The sequence below is a fragment of the Nicotiana tabacum genome, chromosome 12 (genome assembly GCF_000715075.1).
Source record: "Nicotiana tabacum cultivar K326 chromosome 12, ASM71507v2, whole genome shotgun sequence".
Taxonomy (NCBI): Eukaryota; Viridiplantae; Streptophyta; class Magnoliopsida; order Solanales; family Solanaceae; genus Nicotiana; species Nicotiana tabacum.
Window position 1 is genome coordinate 64510574 of NC_134091.1, and position 21904 is coordinate 64532477.

General features: G+C 37.3%; 1 protein-coding gene across 1 annotated transcript; it reads right to left on the bottom strand.

Annotated features, from left to right (window-relative positions):
- Window positions 1–1411: 1411 nt before the first annotated feature.
- LOC107785479 (uncharacterized) lies at window positions 1412–4643 on the bottom strand. The gene is made up of 4 exons (XM_016606795.2): window positions 4485–4643; window positions 2200–2303; window positions 1960–2107; window positions 1412–1690 (listed from the first exon to the last, which is right to left on the bottom strand). The coding sequence occupies exons 1-4, from the start codon at window positions 4501–4503 to the stop codon at window positions 1656–1658; spliced, it is 306 nt and encodes a 101-aa protein (XP_016462281.1). The 5' UTR covers window positions 4504–4643; the 3' UTR covers window positions 1412–1655.
- Between the last annotated feature and the right edge of the window lie 17261 nt (window positions 4644–21904).

A 21904-nucleotide genomic window follows, 5' to 3' on the forward strand; every position in this document is an offset into this window, starting at 1 on the left:
AAGAAATTTTGGATGTCTAAAGTCATTGTAAGTAGCCCCACCATAGTTCTGAGTTTAGCAAATCAAAGACGAAGGTGTCCCCATACTCCCCCTAAATTGTCACTCTTGCGAGTACTTAAAGTATTTGGTATCCCCAAAATCCTCCGAAAGCTTGAACTATATCCTCTTATATATTAAATTCTCCGTTGATGTTTTGACAAAATGTATGAGATAACTCGTCAAAAGGCGCGTGAGAATGAAATTAGCCGTAAAAATAACCCCACATGGCAGTGTCGAAAGACTAATTAGTGTTACCCTCTATAAGAAAGATTAATATTTTATTTCCCCTATATGTTCTTTATATTCGAGCCGCCGCCTCCTCCTCCTCCTCCTCCTCTCCTTCTTCTTCTTTTCTCTATATTGGTTCCATCTGAAATTTTCTCCTCTTGTTTCTTCTGAAATTGCCTTTTTTCCATGCTTTCTCCTTTATTCATTTCTCCATAATTTTTCTTTCTTGAAAGAATACCCTAACCCTAATTTTCCTATATCCCAAATCTCACACTAAACAAAAAGTCCTAGTGAAATCGAAGGTTAATGGAAATAAATAATGTTCAACCGAAGTTTAATGGAGAAATCACGATTCAGATCTTAATTGAAGTGGTATTTCAATTAGGCTGAGCTAATTGGCCACGTGTAGTGCCGCCACTTGGCACAATTTAAAGTTAATTAAGAGCGTGTATCACACGCACCGTTAAAAAATCAATAGGGTTTTTAATATATAGGGAATATAGTTCAAAAGGTTTGGGGGACACTGAATAATTTAAGTAGGTAATTAACAAAATACATGATAGTTTAGTGAAAATTTTAGGGTATTATCGAAACATGTGACTTGAATAATTTGACAGCTTTAGATCACTGGCCCTTAATTTGACTCGACTCAACGTGGCAGATCATTTGAACACATCGCATAAACTCCCTGATATTGGATTGATTTGGCAATCCATGACATGACGCACAACAGTTGGTATGAATTTGATCTGTAAGATGAAGTAACCTTCAACTAGCTAGAAATCAATGTAAAGGACACATTTTGTGAGCCAAGCCTACCTTAGCCAATGGTTTGTTGATCAATTCATAATTATAGAAGCGCATCGAAACTTAAATAATAATTAAACAAACGGAAAGAAACATATGAAAACCGTGAAAAATAGAAACCATTTTGGTGTTGGTAGGGTGACGAGCATGAAATTTAAGATTGATGGAGAATATGAAAGTGCGGCTTTAATATCAAAATAAATCCTGGTGAGGTTAATGATGTATCAGAGAATTTGGAGGAAAATTTGTACGAATATCCCTGAAACAAAAACAGCAACTTTCGTCCACAACTTCTACTGGTCAATGTCAATTTCATCCAGAATTTTAAGCACAGTTCTGAATGTGAATCAGTCTTTCTTTTCCATATCCATGCGCTTCTTACAACGTCACTATTAGGCATTAACGAGAAAAATAGGAGAAAACTATCTTAGTTTTGTTAAAGTTTTAGGATGAACAGAACATATGAACACGCTTCCAAGTTTAAATGTAAGCACAAGTGCAGAAACCTACATACATTTCACTATTAAGTACGTGTTTATGGAATAAGATCCCAAACCATGGATTCTCAAAAGTGGCATCATTTATCCGCAGCAAGAACCACAGGCGGGAAGAGAGCCTACATTAGGAAAAAATGTAAGGGTTAAAAAACAGCAGAAATTCTTATAAAATAATAGCTCTGAAACAATTTTAGGAGGAGGTATTTTGGAAAATTATTTTTGGATGAACATTTTATGCAAAAGCGTAAAATAGGTTTGGATATTTGTAAACTTTATGTACACAGAAAATACCCAAAGCCTTCTCCAAAAAGGTTTTTGCATAAATTTCTCAGAACTTATCAGAAACAAATACCACCAAAGTAAAGATCGACGAAAACAATGAACATACTGTGGTCAATGCCTTGGACATTATCCAATCCACGAGGTGGCCCACGTGGACCACCACCATATGGACCACTTCCAGGACCTCCAGGACCGCCCCCATCCCACTTCTTGCTGGATCCTGAACCTTTTCTGTAGGCATCTGTTTTTTCCATCTATGAAGGCATTGAGGCAGTTAATACATAGTCTACAATAGCATGATAGTAGTATCTATGTAGTTCTTAACCAGGAAAGTGAACATCCTTACCGAAAACATAGTTGCAAAAAACACGCTAATGAAGTTGATGATGGACCAAAAGAAATCAGTGATAGTCTTCAATCGCCATATAGAACGCTTGGATTTTACCACACCTGCAACATAAAGTGCTTGTATTAGAAGAGCTCTCTCACAATATCGTAAGTTAGCATATGACCCAAACACAAAGATGCATGTATTGAATGTTTCCCTGTACAGACTACATTTATCAATAAGGAGTCGAACCGACAGCTTGATTTTCTAAATGACTTGGATCCAGAGAAGAAACTTAAGATTTGTCTGGCAAGAACCTGAGGAAGGTCAACTGAATCAGCTAAAAAAGTGCTTAGCATGCAACTCAGAAACATTGTTGCTCTTATGCAACTTTATATTTGAAGGAGTTTAACCATGTAATCAATCAATATACTAGGTCTCAATCTCAAAAGTTGGAGTCAGCTTTATTTGAGCCCATTTCATTTCAATACCATAGTAAATAGTTTGTTTTTCAAAGATAAGGGGTTTTATAAAACAAAAGGTTCTCTAAATCTCACACTCCTTATTTGGACCTACCAACCAAGCCTCAACTCTCAATTGTTGGTATAGTATATAAGTCCTCAGTCCTTTACTTTCACATTGCATTATACTATTAGTTAAGTCTGCAATAATACAGAGGGATAGCAGGACTTTGAGATAATTTCAGTGGTGATTTTAGATCTACCTCCTCGCACTTCAGCAACTTCAATCACCATATTGTGCACCTATGGACTGCTACATTTGAAGATCCACATGTAACATGCCAAAAACCATCTCATCTAACATTCTCTCATTTTATTCCCTTTCTCTATTATTTATATTTTCTGACTAATATGATCATTTCTAGATCATGTGCATTGTATGACCACACATCCATCTTAACATCCACATATTTACAATCTTCATCTTGTGGATACATCTCATTCCCTTTGCAACATCACCAGCCTAACAATTGTTTCTACAAAACTTGCCTTTCACCCTGTCAAGTATCTTCCTACTGCACAGCACTTCTTCATTTCATCAATCTGCTTTAATTGTATGTGATTCACACTCATCTATCATGTCATTCTCCTAGTAGACTAAACCTATATATCTGAATTGTCTTCATTGAGACACCACAGCCCCATTTAATCTTATTTCACCTTTCTTCCGTCGGGGGCTAAATGAAAGTGTGTTCTATCTTGGACCTACTTATCCTAAAGTAGAAGTGGAATAAAAATTATACGAAAATCAGTATTTCGAACAATCCCATTTCCAAAAACTTTGAGACATCTATCTCTCTAAGCATTACCTAACAAGTTAAATTTATCTATGTCGCTTTTACTATGACCTTATGAAGTTTACTCTAAGAATTTAAATCCACATACCACTATTAGATTGCTTCGGTTCATGGAATGGGAACGAGTCACAACTTAATACTAGATCTAAAACAAAATTTGCACGGATAGGTCTCTTTAGATCATATGACATACCCATTAAGAAACCTTATTTCTTAATCATTTCTCAAGTTGGAGAATTTGGAAAACATAAAATAGTAAAATTAATAAGAAATGATTATTAGAATCATGTTTTCCTTGAGTTGATTCACTGTAGAGACAAAAGGCAATGATAGATTGTAAAACAGAACCATACAAATTTGAATCACTAAGTTTAGCATTCCAAGTGGCTACTAATCATTTCCAGAATGGTGAAATGCAATTTGGGGTTCACTAGGGTTTACCAAATCATAACACCAGCATCAAACAATATGATTTTTCGGGTTGTTTTCCATTTTGTGGGTGCGGGGTGGAATACTCCAGGGTCCAGGCCAGATAACCGAATGCCCAAATTTATAACTCAGAGAGTAGCTTATTAATGTCGGACAAAAGTTCTACGGTAACAAACATTAGAAGAATTTGGATTTGGATCTAACAAGACTCAATTGAACAAGAAGATCCTAACTTTAACTGAATTAAGCAAGTTACCCTTTGAATTACAACAATATCAAGAACAGGACAAAACAAAAACGATGCAATTAATTAAAACCCCAAATTTCGTTTTACCTCAAAAATTCAGAAGAACTTAGCAAGACAAAAATAAATCCTTGAAATAACGGAAAAATTGGAATTTGTAATATATCTCCAAGGAAACCAAAAAAGAAAAAAAGGAAACAAATCCCTAGCAATTCCAATCAACAAGTAAATGGGCTCAAACTGATAACGAAACTAAGGGAATTAAAGATCAAATTGATGGAATTATCAGAACAAAAGGGAGGTTAAATTTACCTCTCTCGACGTAAGCCATGGTTTGTTGGAGCTATCTGGTTTGGTTGCAGAAATCAGAATACCAGAGGGTCTTCTTCTCAACGCGCTTAGCTTTTATCAGTGGTTCGTCTCTCTTTTTCTCATGTTTTTCTCCGTTCTACGTCGGCTCAGCAAATAGTAGATTGCCACGCCATCGAGTTTTCTTTCTTTAATTAAACTCTGATTCTTTAATTGTTCTAAAATAGAATTAATTAATATATAACAACAGAAAATATACAGCGTATTAGGGGGTAGGGCCCGGGGGGGGGGGTTGGAATTCAAAATTTATGGGAAAACCATTTGGTTTGCCCCGCCCCCCCCTCCCCCCGGTCAAACTTTTGCAGGTCATATAAATTTGTTTTTAATTTTATGGCTCAATCTTTTTATATACGGCAAAGGGCCAAATATACCCCTCGTTATACTATTAGGCTATATATACCATTCTTGTCATACTTTGAAACAAATATAACCTTATTTTGGAAGGAGTGCCACGTGGCAGCACCAGATGAAAACGACCCATTTTTTTTTACCCGATCCGTTTTAAAAAACCCACCACCCGACCCGTTTTAAAATTCAGTTTTTTCGCTTTTTTAAAGCATATATTTTGTAAAAACTGAAAAAAAAAGAAAGAAGAAATTTGTAAAATATATATTTTTAAGTCTTTTCAGTTTCTAAAGTTTTTTTTTTGTAAAAACTAAAGAAAAAAATTGTAAAAACTGAAAAAAAAAAAAGACTCTCCTAAAGCAGTGAATTTCATATGCATTAGTTTTAAAAAAATAAAAATATTTTGTAAAATCATTTTTTTTTCAGTTTTTACAAAAAGAATACTTTAAAAAAACTGAAAAAACTAAAATATATATATATATATATATATATATATATATATATATATATATATATATATATATTGCAACAAATAATAAAATCACGTTCAACGCAAGACTATTTTAATTTTTATTTTTAAAGCATTTTTAAAAAATATATTTTTTTGTAAAACTGAAAAAAAGAAATTTTCAAAATATATATTTTTTAGTTTTTTCAGTTTTTTAAAGTATTGTTTTTGTAAAAACTAAAAAAAAAAAGCCTTTGCAAAATATTTTTATTTTTTTTAACTAATGCATATGTAGTCCATTACTTTAGGAGAGTCTTTTTTCAGTTTTTACCAAAAAAATAATAATAATTCCAGTTTTTACAAAAAAAATATTTTTAAAAAACTAAGAAGATTTAAAAATATATATTTTACAAATTTCTTTTTTTTTCAGTTTTTACAAAAAGAATTTCAGTTTTTAAAAAATATATGCTTTAAAAAAACTGAAAAAACTTAATTTTAAAACGGGTCGGGTGGTGGGTTTTTTAAAACGGATCGCGTAAAAAATAAGAAATGGGTCATTTTCATCTGGTGTTGCCACATGGTACTCCATCCAAAATAAGGGTATATTTGTTCCAATGTATGACGGGAAGCGTATATATAGCCCAATAGTATAACGAGGGATATTTTTAGACTATTTTCGAAAGTACACGGGTATGTTTGACCCTTTACCGTTTTATATATATGAAAAATTTACTTTTACACATAAAAAGTTTTAGAAAAATATTTTTTTAATTTTAACATTGTAAATAGTCATGAAGGCCCATTTCCTCCATTAAGTAATACTCCATCTGTTTCCAATATGTTTTTTTATTTAGTTAATTTTAAAAGAATGACACATTTATATATTAAAAAAGATTGTTCTAAATATTTTATTTATTATAATTTTTTTATAATCATATAAATGTTATGTTATGTGTAAGATCACAACTTTTAAAAATTCTTATTATTTTTAAATATTGTTTCGAGCCAAACTATGTCATATAAGTTAGAAAAGATAAAACTTTTCATGAGAAATATAATAACTTAATAGTATTTTGTTTACCGTATTAAGGTGGTTTGGTTGGTTGCATAATAAAAATAATCACAATATAAAAATTTTGTGACTGGGCCAATATTTGATCGGAGAAGGGTCAAATATATAAATATACATAGCCACCCTTATCACTCTTATAATAGCTTCTCTTATCCCTCCGCCCTGACAATATCAATAACCACCCTTATCACTCCTATAGCCACCCTTATCTCTCTTATAGCTACCCTTATCACTCCGCCCAGACAATATCCCAACACACATAACCGCAATGAAATGCCACCCTTATACCCACATAATATCAACAGTAGAATGCCACCCTTATATCCTTAAAATAATAATAACTCAAATAATAAAACAATTTATACGGAATATTATCACGGCAACATAACAAAATCAATTCATATCATAATTTGCCCAATGGCCACAACCAATTCCAAAGATATAACAAAATCAATTAATTTCACAACAAATAGCCCAAGACTCCACGCAATGTGTATAAAACCTCAAAACAACAACAGAGATAGAAAAATAACTCATCATAGGACAACACCTTCTTTAATCCAAATTTTTGGTAAATATACTAACACATCTTCTTAAACTTATTTAATTAATTATTTACAGAGGAAAAATCCATAATGAAATTAAATTCCAAGAAATATCAATCATCAAACTCACGAAATCCACATAAATATACAAGTAATAATCACATCAAATTATCATATAAAAATAAATTCAACAAATGCGAATTGAGGCATGGCAAATAGATAATTTAATAAATGCCCACAATTATCCAATTTACTACAAAATATGCCTAAGACTTTAACCCAATAAATTTTACACATATAAGCTCGAGTACGTACTCGTCACCTCTCATACACGGCTTTTTATATTTTCACAAATGGCATATAAGACCCGATGCCTAAGGAGTAATTCCCCTACTCAAGGTTAGGCAAGATACTTACCTTTTTTAAGTTATGCCGATATTCTCAAAATCGCCTTCTTGCTTGAATTGACCTCCAGACCGCTCAAATCTATCCAAATTAATTCAATTCAGTCAATACTAATTATAGGAATTAATTTCATATGAAAATACTAATTTTCCAAACAAATTTAAAATTTAACTCAAAAATCGCCCGTGGGGCCCACATCTCGAAATCTGATGAAACTCATAAAATCCGACAATTCATTCAATTACGAGTCCACCCATACCAATTTTATCAAATGCCTATAACAACTCGACCTCCAAATTTAAAATTTTCGTTCTTGAAAAGTTTTACAAATTTTTCCATTTTCTTCTATTTGATTCACTAATACTTGATGAAAATAACCATAGAATCATGAAGTATAATCACTTTTGGATATAGAATACTTACCTCAATCCATATGGTGAAAATTACCTCAAAAATCGCTTCAATTCGAGCTCCATAGCTCCAAATATATTAAAATGGCCGAAACCCCAAAATATAGCTTCTGCCAAGGTAGGTCGCATCTTTAAAATGTGACCTACTTCAACTTTCCAACTAGAAATTGCAGTGAAAACTGCAGTATCAGGCTTCGGTTAATCGATCATAACTTTCTGTACAAATGTCCAAATGATGAATGGTTTAACTTTATGGAAACTACACACCGAGGATACAACTTTTATATTTTTTTCATCTCCCAATTCCTTATAGATTGCAAGATATAAGCTCCCAAAGTCGGTCCTTAACAGCAAAAATTTCTGGCGATGCACATTACTGTAGCCAAAATCTACCGTACCAATGTTCAGTCAATCGATCATAACTTTCTGTACAAATGTCCAAATGATGAATGGTTTATCATTCTGGAAACTAGAATCAACGGGCTACAACTTTTAACTTTTGATAATTTCTAGATTCCTTATAGATTTTGATATATAAGCTTCCAAAATTAGCTCTGCGCATCAAATATTTCGCACATTGCTGTCAAAAACCAGCAGTTAAAAATAATCTGAAACTACTCCGAAACTCACCCGAGCCCCTTCGGGGCCCCGTCCAAATACACCAACAAGTATCCAAATATATTATGGACTTAGTCAAGGTCTCAAATCACATCAAACAACGCTAAAAATATGAATCATACCCCAATTCAAGCTTAATAAAAACTAACAAATTTCAAATTCTACATTCGATGTTGAAACCTATCAAATCAATCCGGAATGAACCCAAATTTTGCATGCAAGTCATAAATGATATAATGGAGCTGTTTCAATTTCCAGAATTGAATTTTGACCCTGATATCAATAAAGTCAACTCCCGATCAAATTTTCCAAAAATCTTCTATTTTCCAACTTTTGCCAAAATGCGCCGAATTGTCCTACGGACATCTAAATCCAAATCCGGACGTGCTCCTAAGTCCGAAATCACCATATGAAACTATTGAAATCATCAAAATTCTATTCCGGAGTCGTTTGCTCAAAAGTCACATCTTCGGTCAAACTTTAGAAATTCAAGCTTTATAAAATCAAACCTTTTATTTATTTATTTTTTCAAAAACTAATGGAAAATGTGCCTACACACCTCGGAATAACTTTAAATTTTGTATATAAGTCATAAATATTGTTACAAAGTTGATCAAACTCTCAGAATCCAAATCAGGACCCGGTATCAACAAAAATCCAATTATGATCAAATTTAGAAATTCTTTAAACCTTTAAATTTTTAGTTTCCGTCAAATGGCGATAATTCAAGCTAGGGACTTCTAAAATTGATTTCGTACATACGCCCAAATTTTAAATCACAATACGGACCCATCAGAATGGTCAAAATACTGATCCGGATTCGTTTGCTTAAAATATTGACCGAAGTCAACTTGTAACGACCCAACCGATTATTTTGAGTATTACAACCTTGTTTCCCTATTTACTGCTCAAATTATACATTACAGTTATTGTGTAAATTTTTGGGGTAATTGGTTCGAGTCCGGTGAGGTTTTGGAATGAATTGGAACATTTAGTTTCAAGGTTTGAAGCTTAAGTTAAAATAGTGACCAGATGTCAACTTATGTGTAAACGACCCCGGAATAGAGTTTTGATGATTCCAATAGATCCGTATGGTGATTTTGCGTTTAGGAGCGTATTCGGAAAATTATTTGGAGGTCCGTAGTGGAATTAGGCTTGAATTGCCGAAAGTTGAATTTTTTGGGAAATTTGACCGGGAGGGGTTGACTTTTTGATATCGGGGTCAGAATTCGATTCTGGAAATTGGAATAGGTCTTTAATGTGAAATGTGACTTGTGTGAAAAATTTGAAGTCATTCCGGATTGATTTGATGTGTTTCGGCACAAGATGTAGAATTTGAAAGTTCAAAGTTTGTTGATTTTAAATTGAGGTGTAATTCATCGTTTCGATATTGTTAGGTGTGATTTGAGGCCTCGAGTAGGTCCGTGTTATGTTATGGGACTTATTGGTATGTTCGGATGGGGTCCCGAGGGGCTCGGGCGAGTTTCAGATGGCTAACGGATCAATTCGGACTTAGGAGCAAAAGCTGAAGTTTCTGCTATCTGATGCAATCGCACCTGCGGAAATTCCATCGCAGGTGCGAGCTCGCAGAAGCGATCCTGGCAAGCGCAGATGTGGGTAGGTACTGTGAGGCATTGGTCGCAGGTGCGAGGGAAATTCTGCACCTGTGTGAGCGCAGATGTGGAAGATTTCGCATAGAAGCGAGATGGCTGGAAGATGAGGATTTTCGCATCTGCGATGTCTTTCCCACAGATGCGGCCTCGCAAATGCGATGGCTTCCTCGCATATGCACAAATTGGGCAGGCATGTGAAGTCCGCACATGCGATATTTTTCTCGCACAAGCGGAGGCGCAGGTGCGCAAATCTTGTCCGCAGGTGCGCAAATCTTGTCCGCAGGTACGGATCGACTGGGCAAAATCCTTTAAGTTCGAGGGTTCGACATTTTCACCCATTTTCGGATTTTGGAGCTCGGTTTGGGCGATTTTGGAGAGGAATTTTTCCACACAACTTGGGGTAAGTGTTCTTGACTCTCTTGTGATTATATTTCATGAATTAATCTTCATTTTTGGTGTAAGATTATTGAATCTTCAAGAGAAATAGAAGGAAATTTCTATAATATCACAAAAACGAATTTTTCGAGTTTGAATACCGATTCGGAGTCGGAATTGAGTGAAATTAGTATGTTTGAACTTGTAATTGGATGGGTTGTCGTATTTTGTGAGTTTCGTCAGATTTCGAGATATGGGCCCCACGGGTGATTTTTGGGGCGTAATTTCGGATTTTTGTGGAAAATATTAGTATTTTGTTATGTAATTAATTCCTATAAATTGAGTGGACTGAATCAAATTAATTATGACTAGATTCGAGCCGTTCGAAAGTTGATATGCGCATAATGAGATTTGGCTTGTTCGAGGTAAGTAACTCTTCTAATCTTGGAGTTGAGGCTATGAACCCTGAATATATGTATTTTATGAATTTGTTGGGAGGTGACGCACATGCTAGGTGACGGGCGTGTGGGCGTGCACTATAGAAATTGTGGCATAATTGTTTATGTGGCATTTTGTAGTTAAATAATCCTGGCATTTTCCATGCGTTTTTATGTGTTAAAGAAATTGAGCTGAAAAGTATATTAAAAATTATGTGGAGGCTATGTGCCAGTATTTTGAGACCCAGAGAGGTCATATTGCTGTGAATTATTTATTTTAAATTAAAAATTCATACTCAGTCATATTCATTTCATTACATATCATATCTCAGTCTCTGTTGTTATTTATTGATACATCATATCATCATTTTGGACTATTCTTATGACATTGTGAGCCCATGAGAGAGAGGATGAAGAGATTGATGACTGAGGGAGGCCGAAGTCCTGATTGTGAGGATAGTTTTGGGATCGGGCTGCACGCCACAGCAGGCCATGTTGGGTATATATATTATTACAATAATATGGATCGGGGCCGCTCGCCTGCAGCAGGCCTTATTGGCTTATTATTGCACATGAGTTGTCCGTGCAGATTCTGATATGATATTATAGCATGTGAGTTGTTCGTGCAGCACGTGAGTTGCCCGTACAAATTATAGCACTTGGGCTGTAGGAGCCCCTCCGGAGTCTATACACACCCCCAGTGAGCGCAGGTACCTACTGAGTGTGATTGCCGAGTGCTGAGTGACTGGGAGGCACGAGTGATTGTGAGGTATACCCGAGGGGCTGTTTACGAGTGATTGTGAGGTATGCCTAAGGGGCTGTTTACGAGTGATTGTAAGGCATGCCCGAGGGGCTGTTTACGAGTGATTGTGAGGTATGCCCGAGGGGCTGTTTACGAGTGATTGTGAGGTATACCCGAGGGGCTGTTAATGAGTGATTGTGAGGTAAGACCGAGGGGCTGTATGCGAGTGATTGTGAGGTTTGCCCGAGGGGCTGTTTATGATTTTATCATTGAGTTGTATCGCATTGTCATGCACACATGACATACATGCTTAGAGAGGTATTTTCCTCATGTTGTACTGCATCACATCATTCATGATTTTTATACATTTTTGACAGATGGGCATAGTGATGCATTTGTTTTTACACAGGTTATCTAGAAGGAAAATGAAATATCTCATTTATTATTGAAAGGATTTTTGGGAAAAATTATTGTTTTTAAACTTATTCATATTTTCGGCAACTTCGATAAACGATTTGGGTTTTCACTGATGTACTTGAAAGGAAAAACTATTATTTTTGAAATCATGATTTAGCAGAGCATTTTACCTATGAGTTACTTCTGGTATTATTTGCTTTATGTTGTTATGGACTTTTGTGGACTATTGGTTTTGGACCCGACCTTGGTGGAATCTCGTCACTACTTTCAACCTAAGGCTAGGTTTCTTACTTACTCAGTACTTGGGGTCGGTTGTACTGATACTACACTCCTACACATTGCATGCAGATATTGGCTGTTATTGTTGCTGTGCTCGATGGTTGTCGGATTTGAAGATGTACCTGCGTTTCTTGTTGTAGCTGCCTCTTGTTCATGATAACCTTAGATTTATAAAAGCTCTGTTTATGTACTATTCAAACAGACTATGTATTTATTTCATTTTCGCTTTGTAAACTCTATTCTTAGAAGCTCATGATTTGTACTACCAGTTCTTCGGGAATGTATAAGATTAAGATCTCTATTTACTTAAATTACTTTAATAATTATTAATGGAATTGAATAGTTGAAAGTTGGCTTACCTAGCGGGTTGGGTTAGGTGCCATCACGACTAGTTAGATTTTGGGTCGTGATAAGGTGGTATCAGAGCTCTAGGTTCATAGGTTCTACAAGTCATGAGCAAGTGTCTAGTAGAGTCTTGCGGATCGGTATGATGATGTCCATACTTATCTTCGAGAGGCTACAGGGCATTTAGGATATATACTTCCCATTTTTCTTTCCTTATCATGCAATATTGATTCAGATTGAGACATAACTCTTTAAATTCCTTCTACGTATTCGTATGCACACATGAGCGCTCAGTATTAGATGTGCATCGCTGGCTTGTGATTCTATGAACGAGGTTCGAGATGTGTATTATGTGTTTTGGTGATGGGCCAGTCTAGAGGACTTGAGGCCATGGTTAGACCGTAGCTTGAGCTCGGTAGCTTCAGTTGTAACTTGTACCATTGAAATCATATGTCTGGTGATGACCCTGCAGTGGAAATTATGGCTCGATGAGCGGTGGAATGGCTTTGTGATAAGTATGATGTAAATGCGGGATGTGTTAAGACGATTTGAATATGACGAGAAGTGTTTCCTTGTAATGTAAAGGAAAGGCCATTGGGTGTTTGATTTTTGATTTGATGTGGCATACATTCTCGAGTATGAATGTTTTGAAGGATATTTCACATTGTTAAATTTTGGGGTAAATTAAATTCTCATGTCTTGTTAATAAGTTTGGACTTGGAAAGATTAAGTGATTGCAAAGTAATTGTGACTGCGAAAAGGGGTATAACAAGATACCAATTTGAGGCTAAGCAGGTGGGTTATCCCCTGCAGAGTAATCTATGTAGGTGTATTCCTTATGACGTGAGTAGAGAGTTTCTTTTCTGCCTACGGGGCATATGTGTGGAGATTTGAATTTGAATCTGGTTGAGAAGGTGACTTGATTGTCAAGAGAATAAATGCGAGCTTAGCGGATGATTGGGGTATTTTCTTTTATGGTTGGCATTGCAGGAGTTGGAAAAGAAGTTTTGTTGAACCGACTATGGCATTATGGCGGGAATAAAGTATGGGTATTGTGAATTATGGAGTGTTTTAATCTATGGCTTTGAGCCAAGTGGGGGAGTCTGCTATTGACAATTTGATTTCATGGTTATGTGTTAAACTTTAGTTTTGGGCTGAGGCACACTGGTGGATTAGTTATGACTTGCAGAAGTTGAGATCGAGGATGACTCGAATAAGAAAAATTCCTGGTTACGGATTATATTGCACGGATGAGTATATGAAAATCGTGGGGGTGAGTAAGTTATTATTGGTGAATGATGTAGTGCGCACGGAGTATGAATTTGATAGGTAGTGTTAAAGTAGATTTACTTCTTTGAGTATTGTTGTGCTAATGGGGTACGTGTCTTTTGGCCCATTTGGGTGGTGTAATTTGGATTTGAACAAAAGGAGTGACTCTCGAGAAAGTTTCAATAGGTTCGAGGTTTATATATAGCAATTGAGAATTCTTCTGGACTTGTGTTTGGATAAAATCTGAGATTTGCATTGATGGTGCCTGGACTTGCGAAAATTCTGTATGACTATGGATTCTACATTTTTAGTGTAAGAAAGGTAAGAAAAACAATTTCAAATTCACATAAGGTATTCTCGGAGTGAGTGTTACAGTTATGGCATTTTTAAGGTGCTTATGGGTCATAGGGAGTTGTGGTTCTATGCTAGATTTGTGGGGTGAGCTGTGGCTAAAGATCATGGCGTTTTAGCAAAGAGAAGTATCAATGTGAAGACAAATTCGGAAGAAACTCGGAGAAAATAAGACAACTGGGTAGTAGGTCGGATCAGTATGGTAATGGATATGATCAGTTCTTTGGATGCTTATGATGTGGGGGTTTTTCTACAGGTGCTTTGTGGCAATATACCTAGGTTTGGCGACCCGCATGGCTTGGTTGATCTAGAGAGATTCAACTCTGATGGCTTGATTATGTGCAAATGGATTCCAAAGCATTCTCGAGGTTTTCTACCACGGTTTGAGATGGGTATTTGTCACGACCCGAAATTCCCACCTTCGGACCGTGATGGCGCCTAACATTTCACTTGCTAGGCAAGCCAACGTTAGAATAATATTATCTATTTTTAAAATAATTTTTAAATTTATTAATAACAAAGAACAATTGCGGAAGTAAATTCTGAAATATAGTGAATAATCTATAAAAATAATGGTGTCTAATTACCATCCCAGAATTGGTGTCACAAGTGCACGAGCTTTTAGAATAAATACAAATAAAGGTCTAAATAAAATAAAATTATTTGAAAACAAACACACAGCTAAAGTAAAATAGACGGGAGCTTCAGAACTGCGGACGTTGTGCAGTTATACCTCAAGTCTCCTTCAAGTAGCTGAAATCCGAGCAAGTCTATGGTATGCCGCTGGGACCAACTCCGAAATCTGTACAAGAAGTGTAGAGTATAGTACCAGTACAACCGACCCCATGTACTGGTAAGTGCTGAGCCTAACCTCGATGAAGTAGTGACGAGTCTAAGACGGGTCATTTACATTAACCTGTACGTAATATTAGTAACAACAACAAATAATAGAAATAAATCAGGTAACTCATTTATAATAATTGAAGCTAACTCAGCAGTCATAACCAATTATTATTTCCATCAATTTTCGTTGTAGCGTGCAACCCGCTCTCACAATATATTCATATTCAATTCTGTTGCAGCGTGCAACCCGCTCTCATAGTATATTCACTTTCAATCCTCGCATATCATTATTTTTAATCAAGTATATATATTGACTTTTAAATAAGTCTATTGCGGCGTGCAATCCGATCCCCCAAATATTGACTTTTAATAAGTCTATTGTGGCATGCAATCCAATCCCCCGAATATTGACTTTTACTAAGTCTGTTGCGGCGTGCAACCCGATCCTCCAATATGGAATTTTTAATAAGTCTGTTGCGGCGTGCAACTCGATCCTCCAATATATCCATTTCAATCAATTCTGTTGCGGCGTGCAACCTGATTCTCCAATATATCCATTTACCAATTCTCATAGAAGAAATTTCTCCAATAAATGCAACAATTAATATAAAATTATAAGACAACAAGCATACAATAATTATGATTTAATTAAGAAACAAACAATGACGAATAGCAAATTATTATGAAAATCAGGGAGAAAAGAGGCGTTTAATATTTAATATGTTAAATGTCAAATAACAATTAAGACACATAATTTAAATAACATGTAACAATTAATGCAGAAAATCAAGAATTAATATTTGACAAAGAAAAGGAGAGAAACAATTATTATAATAATTAATTCATGATTTAAAATGATTTATGATTTTTCAAGTTATTATGCAAACAATTGACGACGTATAGACACTTGTCACCTCGCCTATACGTCGTTCATATGCATTTCACATAAGAAATAGTTTAAGGGTTCTATTCCCTCAAGTCAAGGTTAACCACGATACTTACCTTGCTTGTAAATTCCAATCAATTACTCGACCACAACTTTTCCTTTTAAATTTGTCTCCAAAAGCTTCAAATCTATTCATAAACAATTCAATATACTCAATACGAATCATAAGAATTAATTCCATATGAATTTACTAATGTTTCGGATAAAAATCCAAAATTTATTAAAATATTCGATAGTGGGACCCACGTCTCAAATCTCGGAAAAACTTACGAAATCCGAACACCCGTTCCGAGACGAGTCCAACCTTACAAAAATTATCCAATTCCAATGTCAAATGGACCTTCAAATCTAAATTTCTCGTTTTTGGAAAGTTTTACAAAAATTCCAATTTCTTCCATCTAAATCCGAAATAAAGGATGAATATAGACATGGATTCATGAAATATAATCACTTTTGGTTATAGAACACTTACCCAATTCAAAGTCGTGAAAAATCGCTTTGGAATCGCCAAAATCTGAGACTCAAAAATGAGTAAAAATGGCTAAAACCCGATTTTATGTATTCTGCCCAGCATTTTCGCATCTGCGGGCTATACTTTTGCACTTGCGGTCACGCATTTGCGAAGTGGGGCTGCCAGGCGAGGTTCTACATCTGCGGACATTTCTATCGCACCTGCGACGTCGCAGAAGCAACCAAACGACCGCAGAAGCGCTTCAGCCTTCGCAGAAGCGGCCGCGCATTTGCGCCCCATTTCTCCGTAGAAGCGATGCAACTGGCCAGTGCCCAGGTCGCATAAGTGGACAGCTTCTCGCAGATGCGGTTGCGCACCTGCGATCACCATTGCGCCAGTGCGATTACACCAGGTTCTGCCAAGAACCTGCTGCTTTCAACATGCTCTAAACAATCCGAATTTCGTCCAAAACTCACCCGAGCCCCTCGGGACCTTATCCAAATATCCCAACAAGTTCTGTAACATAATACGGACTTACTCGGGGTCACAAATCACATAAAATAACATCGAAATTGCAATTCACATCTCGATTCGGACTTTGAGGTTTAAACTTTTCAATTTACAAATCTCGTGCCAAAACATATTAAATAAATTCGGAATAACTTTAAATTTGGCACACAAGTCATAAAATGACATAACAGAGCTATTAAAATTTCCAGAATTGAATTCCGGCTCCGATATCAAAAAGTCAACTCCCGTGGTCAAACTTGAAAATCTTTAGCATTTATATTACTAGTTTCCGTTAAATGGTCATAACTTGAGCTAGGACCTCTAAATTAAATTTTGAGTATATGCCCAAGTCCCAAATCACGATACGGAGCTATCGGAACTGTCAAAATATTGATCCGGGTCCGTTTGCTCAAAATGTTGACCAAAGTCAACTCAGTTGAGTTTTAAGGCTCTATTTCACATTTTAATCCATTTTTCACAAAATATCTTTCCGAAAATTTTTACGGACTGCACACGCAAGTCGAGGAATAATAAATAGTGCTTTTTGAGGTCTTAGAATACATAATTAATAATTAAATTTTAAAAATGACATTTTGGGTCATCACATTCTCCACCTCTAAAACAAACGTTCGTCCTCGAACGAAGTTAGAAAAAGTACCTGAGCTGGTGAATAAGTGTGTATATTTACTCCGCATGTCCGACTCGGACTCCCAAGTAGATTCTTCTACAGGCTGACTTCTCCAGTGCACTCGAACTGAAGGATAACTCTTAGACCTCAACTGTCGGACCTGTCAGGCTAGAATAGCCACCGGCTCCTCCTCGTAAGTCAAATCTTTGTCCAATTGGACTGAGCTGAAATCTAACACATGGGACGGATCACCATGATATTTTCGGAGCATAGACACATGGAACACCGGATGAACCGCTAATAAACTAGGTGATAATGCAAGCATGTAGGCTACTTCACCCACCCTTTCAAGAATTTCAAAGGGTCCAATATACCTAGGGCTCAACTTGTCCTTCTTTCCGAACCTCATTACACCTTTCATAGGTGAAACCTAGAGTAATATTCTTTCTCCAACCATGAATGCAATATCACGAACTTTACAGTCGGCATAACTCTTTTGCCTAGACTGAGCTGTGCGAAGTCGATCTTGAATAACCTTGACCTTATCCAAGGAATCCTGTACCAAATCGGTACCCAACAACCGAGCCTCTCCCGATACAAACCAACCAACTAGCAAACGGCATTGCCTTCCGCATAATGCCTCATATGGAGCCATCTGAATGCTCGACTGGTAGCTATTATTATAAGCAAACTCAGCAAGTGGCAAGAATTGATCCCAATAACCTCCAAAGTCCATAACACAAGCGCGAAGCATATCTTTCAATATCTGAATGGTGCGCTCTGACTGTCCGTCTGTCTATGGATGAAATGTTGTAGTCAACTCAACCTCCATGCCTAACTCACGCTGTACAGCTCTCCAGAAGTGTCAGGTAAACTGCGTACCTTGATCTAAAATAATCGACATGGGCACACCGTGAAGACGAACAATCTTACGAATGTAAATTTTAGCTAACCTTTCTGAAGAATAGGTAACTGCCACTGGAATGAAATGTGCTGACTTGGTCAACCTGTCCATAATGACCCAAACTGCATCAAATTTCCTCTGAGTCCGTGGGCGTCCAACAACAAAATCCATAGTGATACACTCTCATTTCCATTTAGGAATTTCTAACTTCTAAAGCAAACCACTAGGTCTCTGATGCTCGTACTTAACTTGCTGACAATCCAGACACCGAGCTACATATGCAACTATATCCTTTTTCATCTCCTCCATCAATAATGTTGCCACAAATCTTGATACATTTTGGCGGTACCTGGATGAATAGAATACCTGGAACTGTGTGCCTCTTCAAGAATTAATTCACGATGCCCATCCATATTAGGCACACAAATATGACCCTGCATTCGCAGAACTCCATCTTCCCCCACAATAACCTGTTTGGCATCACCGTGCCGCACCGTATCCTTAAGGATAAGTAAACAAGGATCATCATACTTCCTCTCTATGATGCGCTCATATAAAGAAGACCGAGCGACTGTGCAAGCTAGAACTCGACTGGGTTCTGAAACATCTAACCTCACGAACTGGTTAGCCAAAGTCTGAACATCTGCAGCTAATGGCCTCTCACCAACCGGAATTTACGCAAGGCTGCCCATACTCACAACCTTTCTACTCAAAGCATCGGCCACCACATTAGCCTTTCCGGGGTGATACAAAATGGTGATATCATAGTCTTTCAACAACTCCAACCATCTTCTTTGCCTCAAATTAAGATCTTTTTGTTTGAACAGGTACTGAAGGCTACGATGATTAGTAAATACCTCACACGAGACACCGTAGAGGTAATGCCTCCAAATCTTCAGCGCATGAATAATGGTTGCCAGTTCTAAGTCATGAACAGGATAATTCTTCTTGTGAACTTTCAACTGCCGCGAGGCATATGCAATCACCCTGCCATCTTGCATTAATACTACACCAAGACCAATGTGAGAGGCGTCACAATATACCGTATACGATCCTGAACCTATGGGTAATATCAACACTAGCGCCGTAGTCAAAGCAGTCTTGAGCTTCTAAAAGCTCAACTCATATTCGTCTGACCATCTGAATAGGACACCTTTCTGGGTCAGTATGGTCAATGGGCTTGCTATAGATGAAAACCCTTCCACGAACCAACGATAATAACCTGCTAAACCCAGAAAACTTCAGATTTCTGTAACTGAAGTAGGTCTAGGCCAATTCTGAACAGTCTCAATCTTCTTAGGATCCACCTTTATGCCTTCTGCCGATACAATATGCCCCCAAAAGGCAACTGAGTCTAACCAAAACTCACATTTTGAAAATTTGGCATATAACTGATTATTCTTCAAAGTATGAAGTACACTCCGAAGATGCTACTCATGCTCCTCTCGACTGCTTGAGTAAATCAAGATATCATCAATGAATACAACCATAAAAGAATCCAAATAGGGCTTGAACACCCGATTCATCAAATCTATAAATGCTGCTGGGGCATTTGTCAACCCAAATGACATCAATAGAAATTCGTAATGCCCATACCGAGTCCGAAAAGCTATCTTAGGGACATCAGATGCCCTAATCTTCAACTGATGGTAACCAGACCTCAAATCAATCTTCGAAAATACCTTGGCACCCTGAAGCTGATCAAATAAGTCATCAATTCTTGGCAGCGGATATTTATTTTTGATAGTGGCCTTATTCAACTGCCGGTAATCTATACACATCCACATAGAGCCATCTTTCTTCTTTACAAATAGTATTGGTGCACCCCAGGGCAAGACACTAGGTCTAATGAATCCCTGATCAAGCAAGTCTTGTAACTGCCCCTTTAATTCTTTCAACTCCGACGGGGCCATACGGTATGGTGGGATAGAAATGGGCTTAGTGCCCGGAGCCAAATTAATACAGAAGTCAATATCTCTATCGGGTGGCATCCCCGATAAATCTGCAGGTAATACTTCTGGAAATTCATGAACAACTAGCACTGAGTCCATAGAAGGAACATCCTCACTGGGATCACGAATATAAGCTAAATAGGCTAGACACCCTTTCTCTACCATACGCCGAGCTTTCATATAAGAAATAACCCTGCTGGCAGAATGACCAAGAGTTCCTTTCCACTCTAACCGAGGTAACCCCGTCATAGCTAGAGTCACTGTCTTAGCATGACAATCCAATATAGCATAATAAGGGGACAACCAATCTATACCCAAGATGACATCAAAATCTACCATATCAAGAAGTAGAAGATCCACACTAGTCTCAAGATTACCAATAGTAATCACACACGAATGATAGACATGATCTACTACAATAGAGTCTCTCACCTGTGTAGATACACACACAGAAGTACTCATAAAATCACAAGGCACAACCAAATATGAAGCAAAATAGGAGGATACATAGGAATAAGTAGATCATGGATCAAATAGAACTGAAGCATCTCTATGGCAAACTGGAATAATACCTGTGATCACAACATCAGATGACTCAGCCTCAGGCCTAGCTGGAAAAGTATAAAATCGGGGTTGGGCCCCACTACTCTGAATTGCGTCCCTGGGACGGCCTCTAACTGGTTGGCCTCTACCTCTAACGGTCTGACCTCCACCTCTAATGGCCTGACCTCCACCTCTAGCTACCTGACCCCTACCTCTAGCTGGCTGAGTAGGCAGTGAAGCAACCGGTGTCGGTATGATGGCATGAGAATCTTGCCGAGATCTGTTACTCGCCAATCTAGGGCAATACCTCCTGATGTGACCAATGTTTCCACACTCATAACACCCATCCTGATGTCGTGGCTGCTAAAGCTGACCCAAATGGGCCGGATAACTGCTGTAGTAACTCTGGAGTGGTGGTGCATTGATAGGAGCTGAATGTGCACTGAATGCTGGCTGCCCAGAGTAAGGCATAATAGGACCGTGACTCCCTGAAGCACCGGGAGATGCATGAAGTGCTGAATGAAACGGTCTGGTAGGATGACCCCTACCAAAATTACCACTGCCTCCAGATGAGGCATCACTGAAACTACCGAACTGACGAGGACTCTTATCAGACCTCTGCCCTCTCTCCTGTGCAAGAACCATCTCAATCATCCTTGCGACATTAGCAGTCGTATGAAAAGAAATCTCACTTTCGGTCTCCTTGGCCATATGAAGTCTGATAGGGTGAGTGAGTCCCTCAATAAACCTCCTTACTCTCTCTCCCTCCGTAGGTAGTAAAAGGAGAGCATGACGGGCCAAATCCACAAAACGGGACTTATACTGAGTAACAGTCATACGACCCTACTATAGACACTTAAATTGCTGGCGGAATTCCTCTCTCAGTGTGATAGGAAGGAACTTCTCCAAAAATAG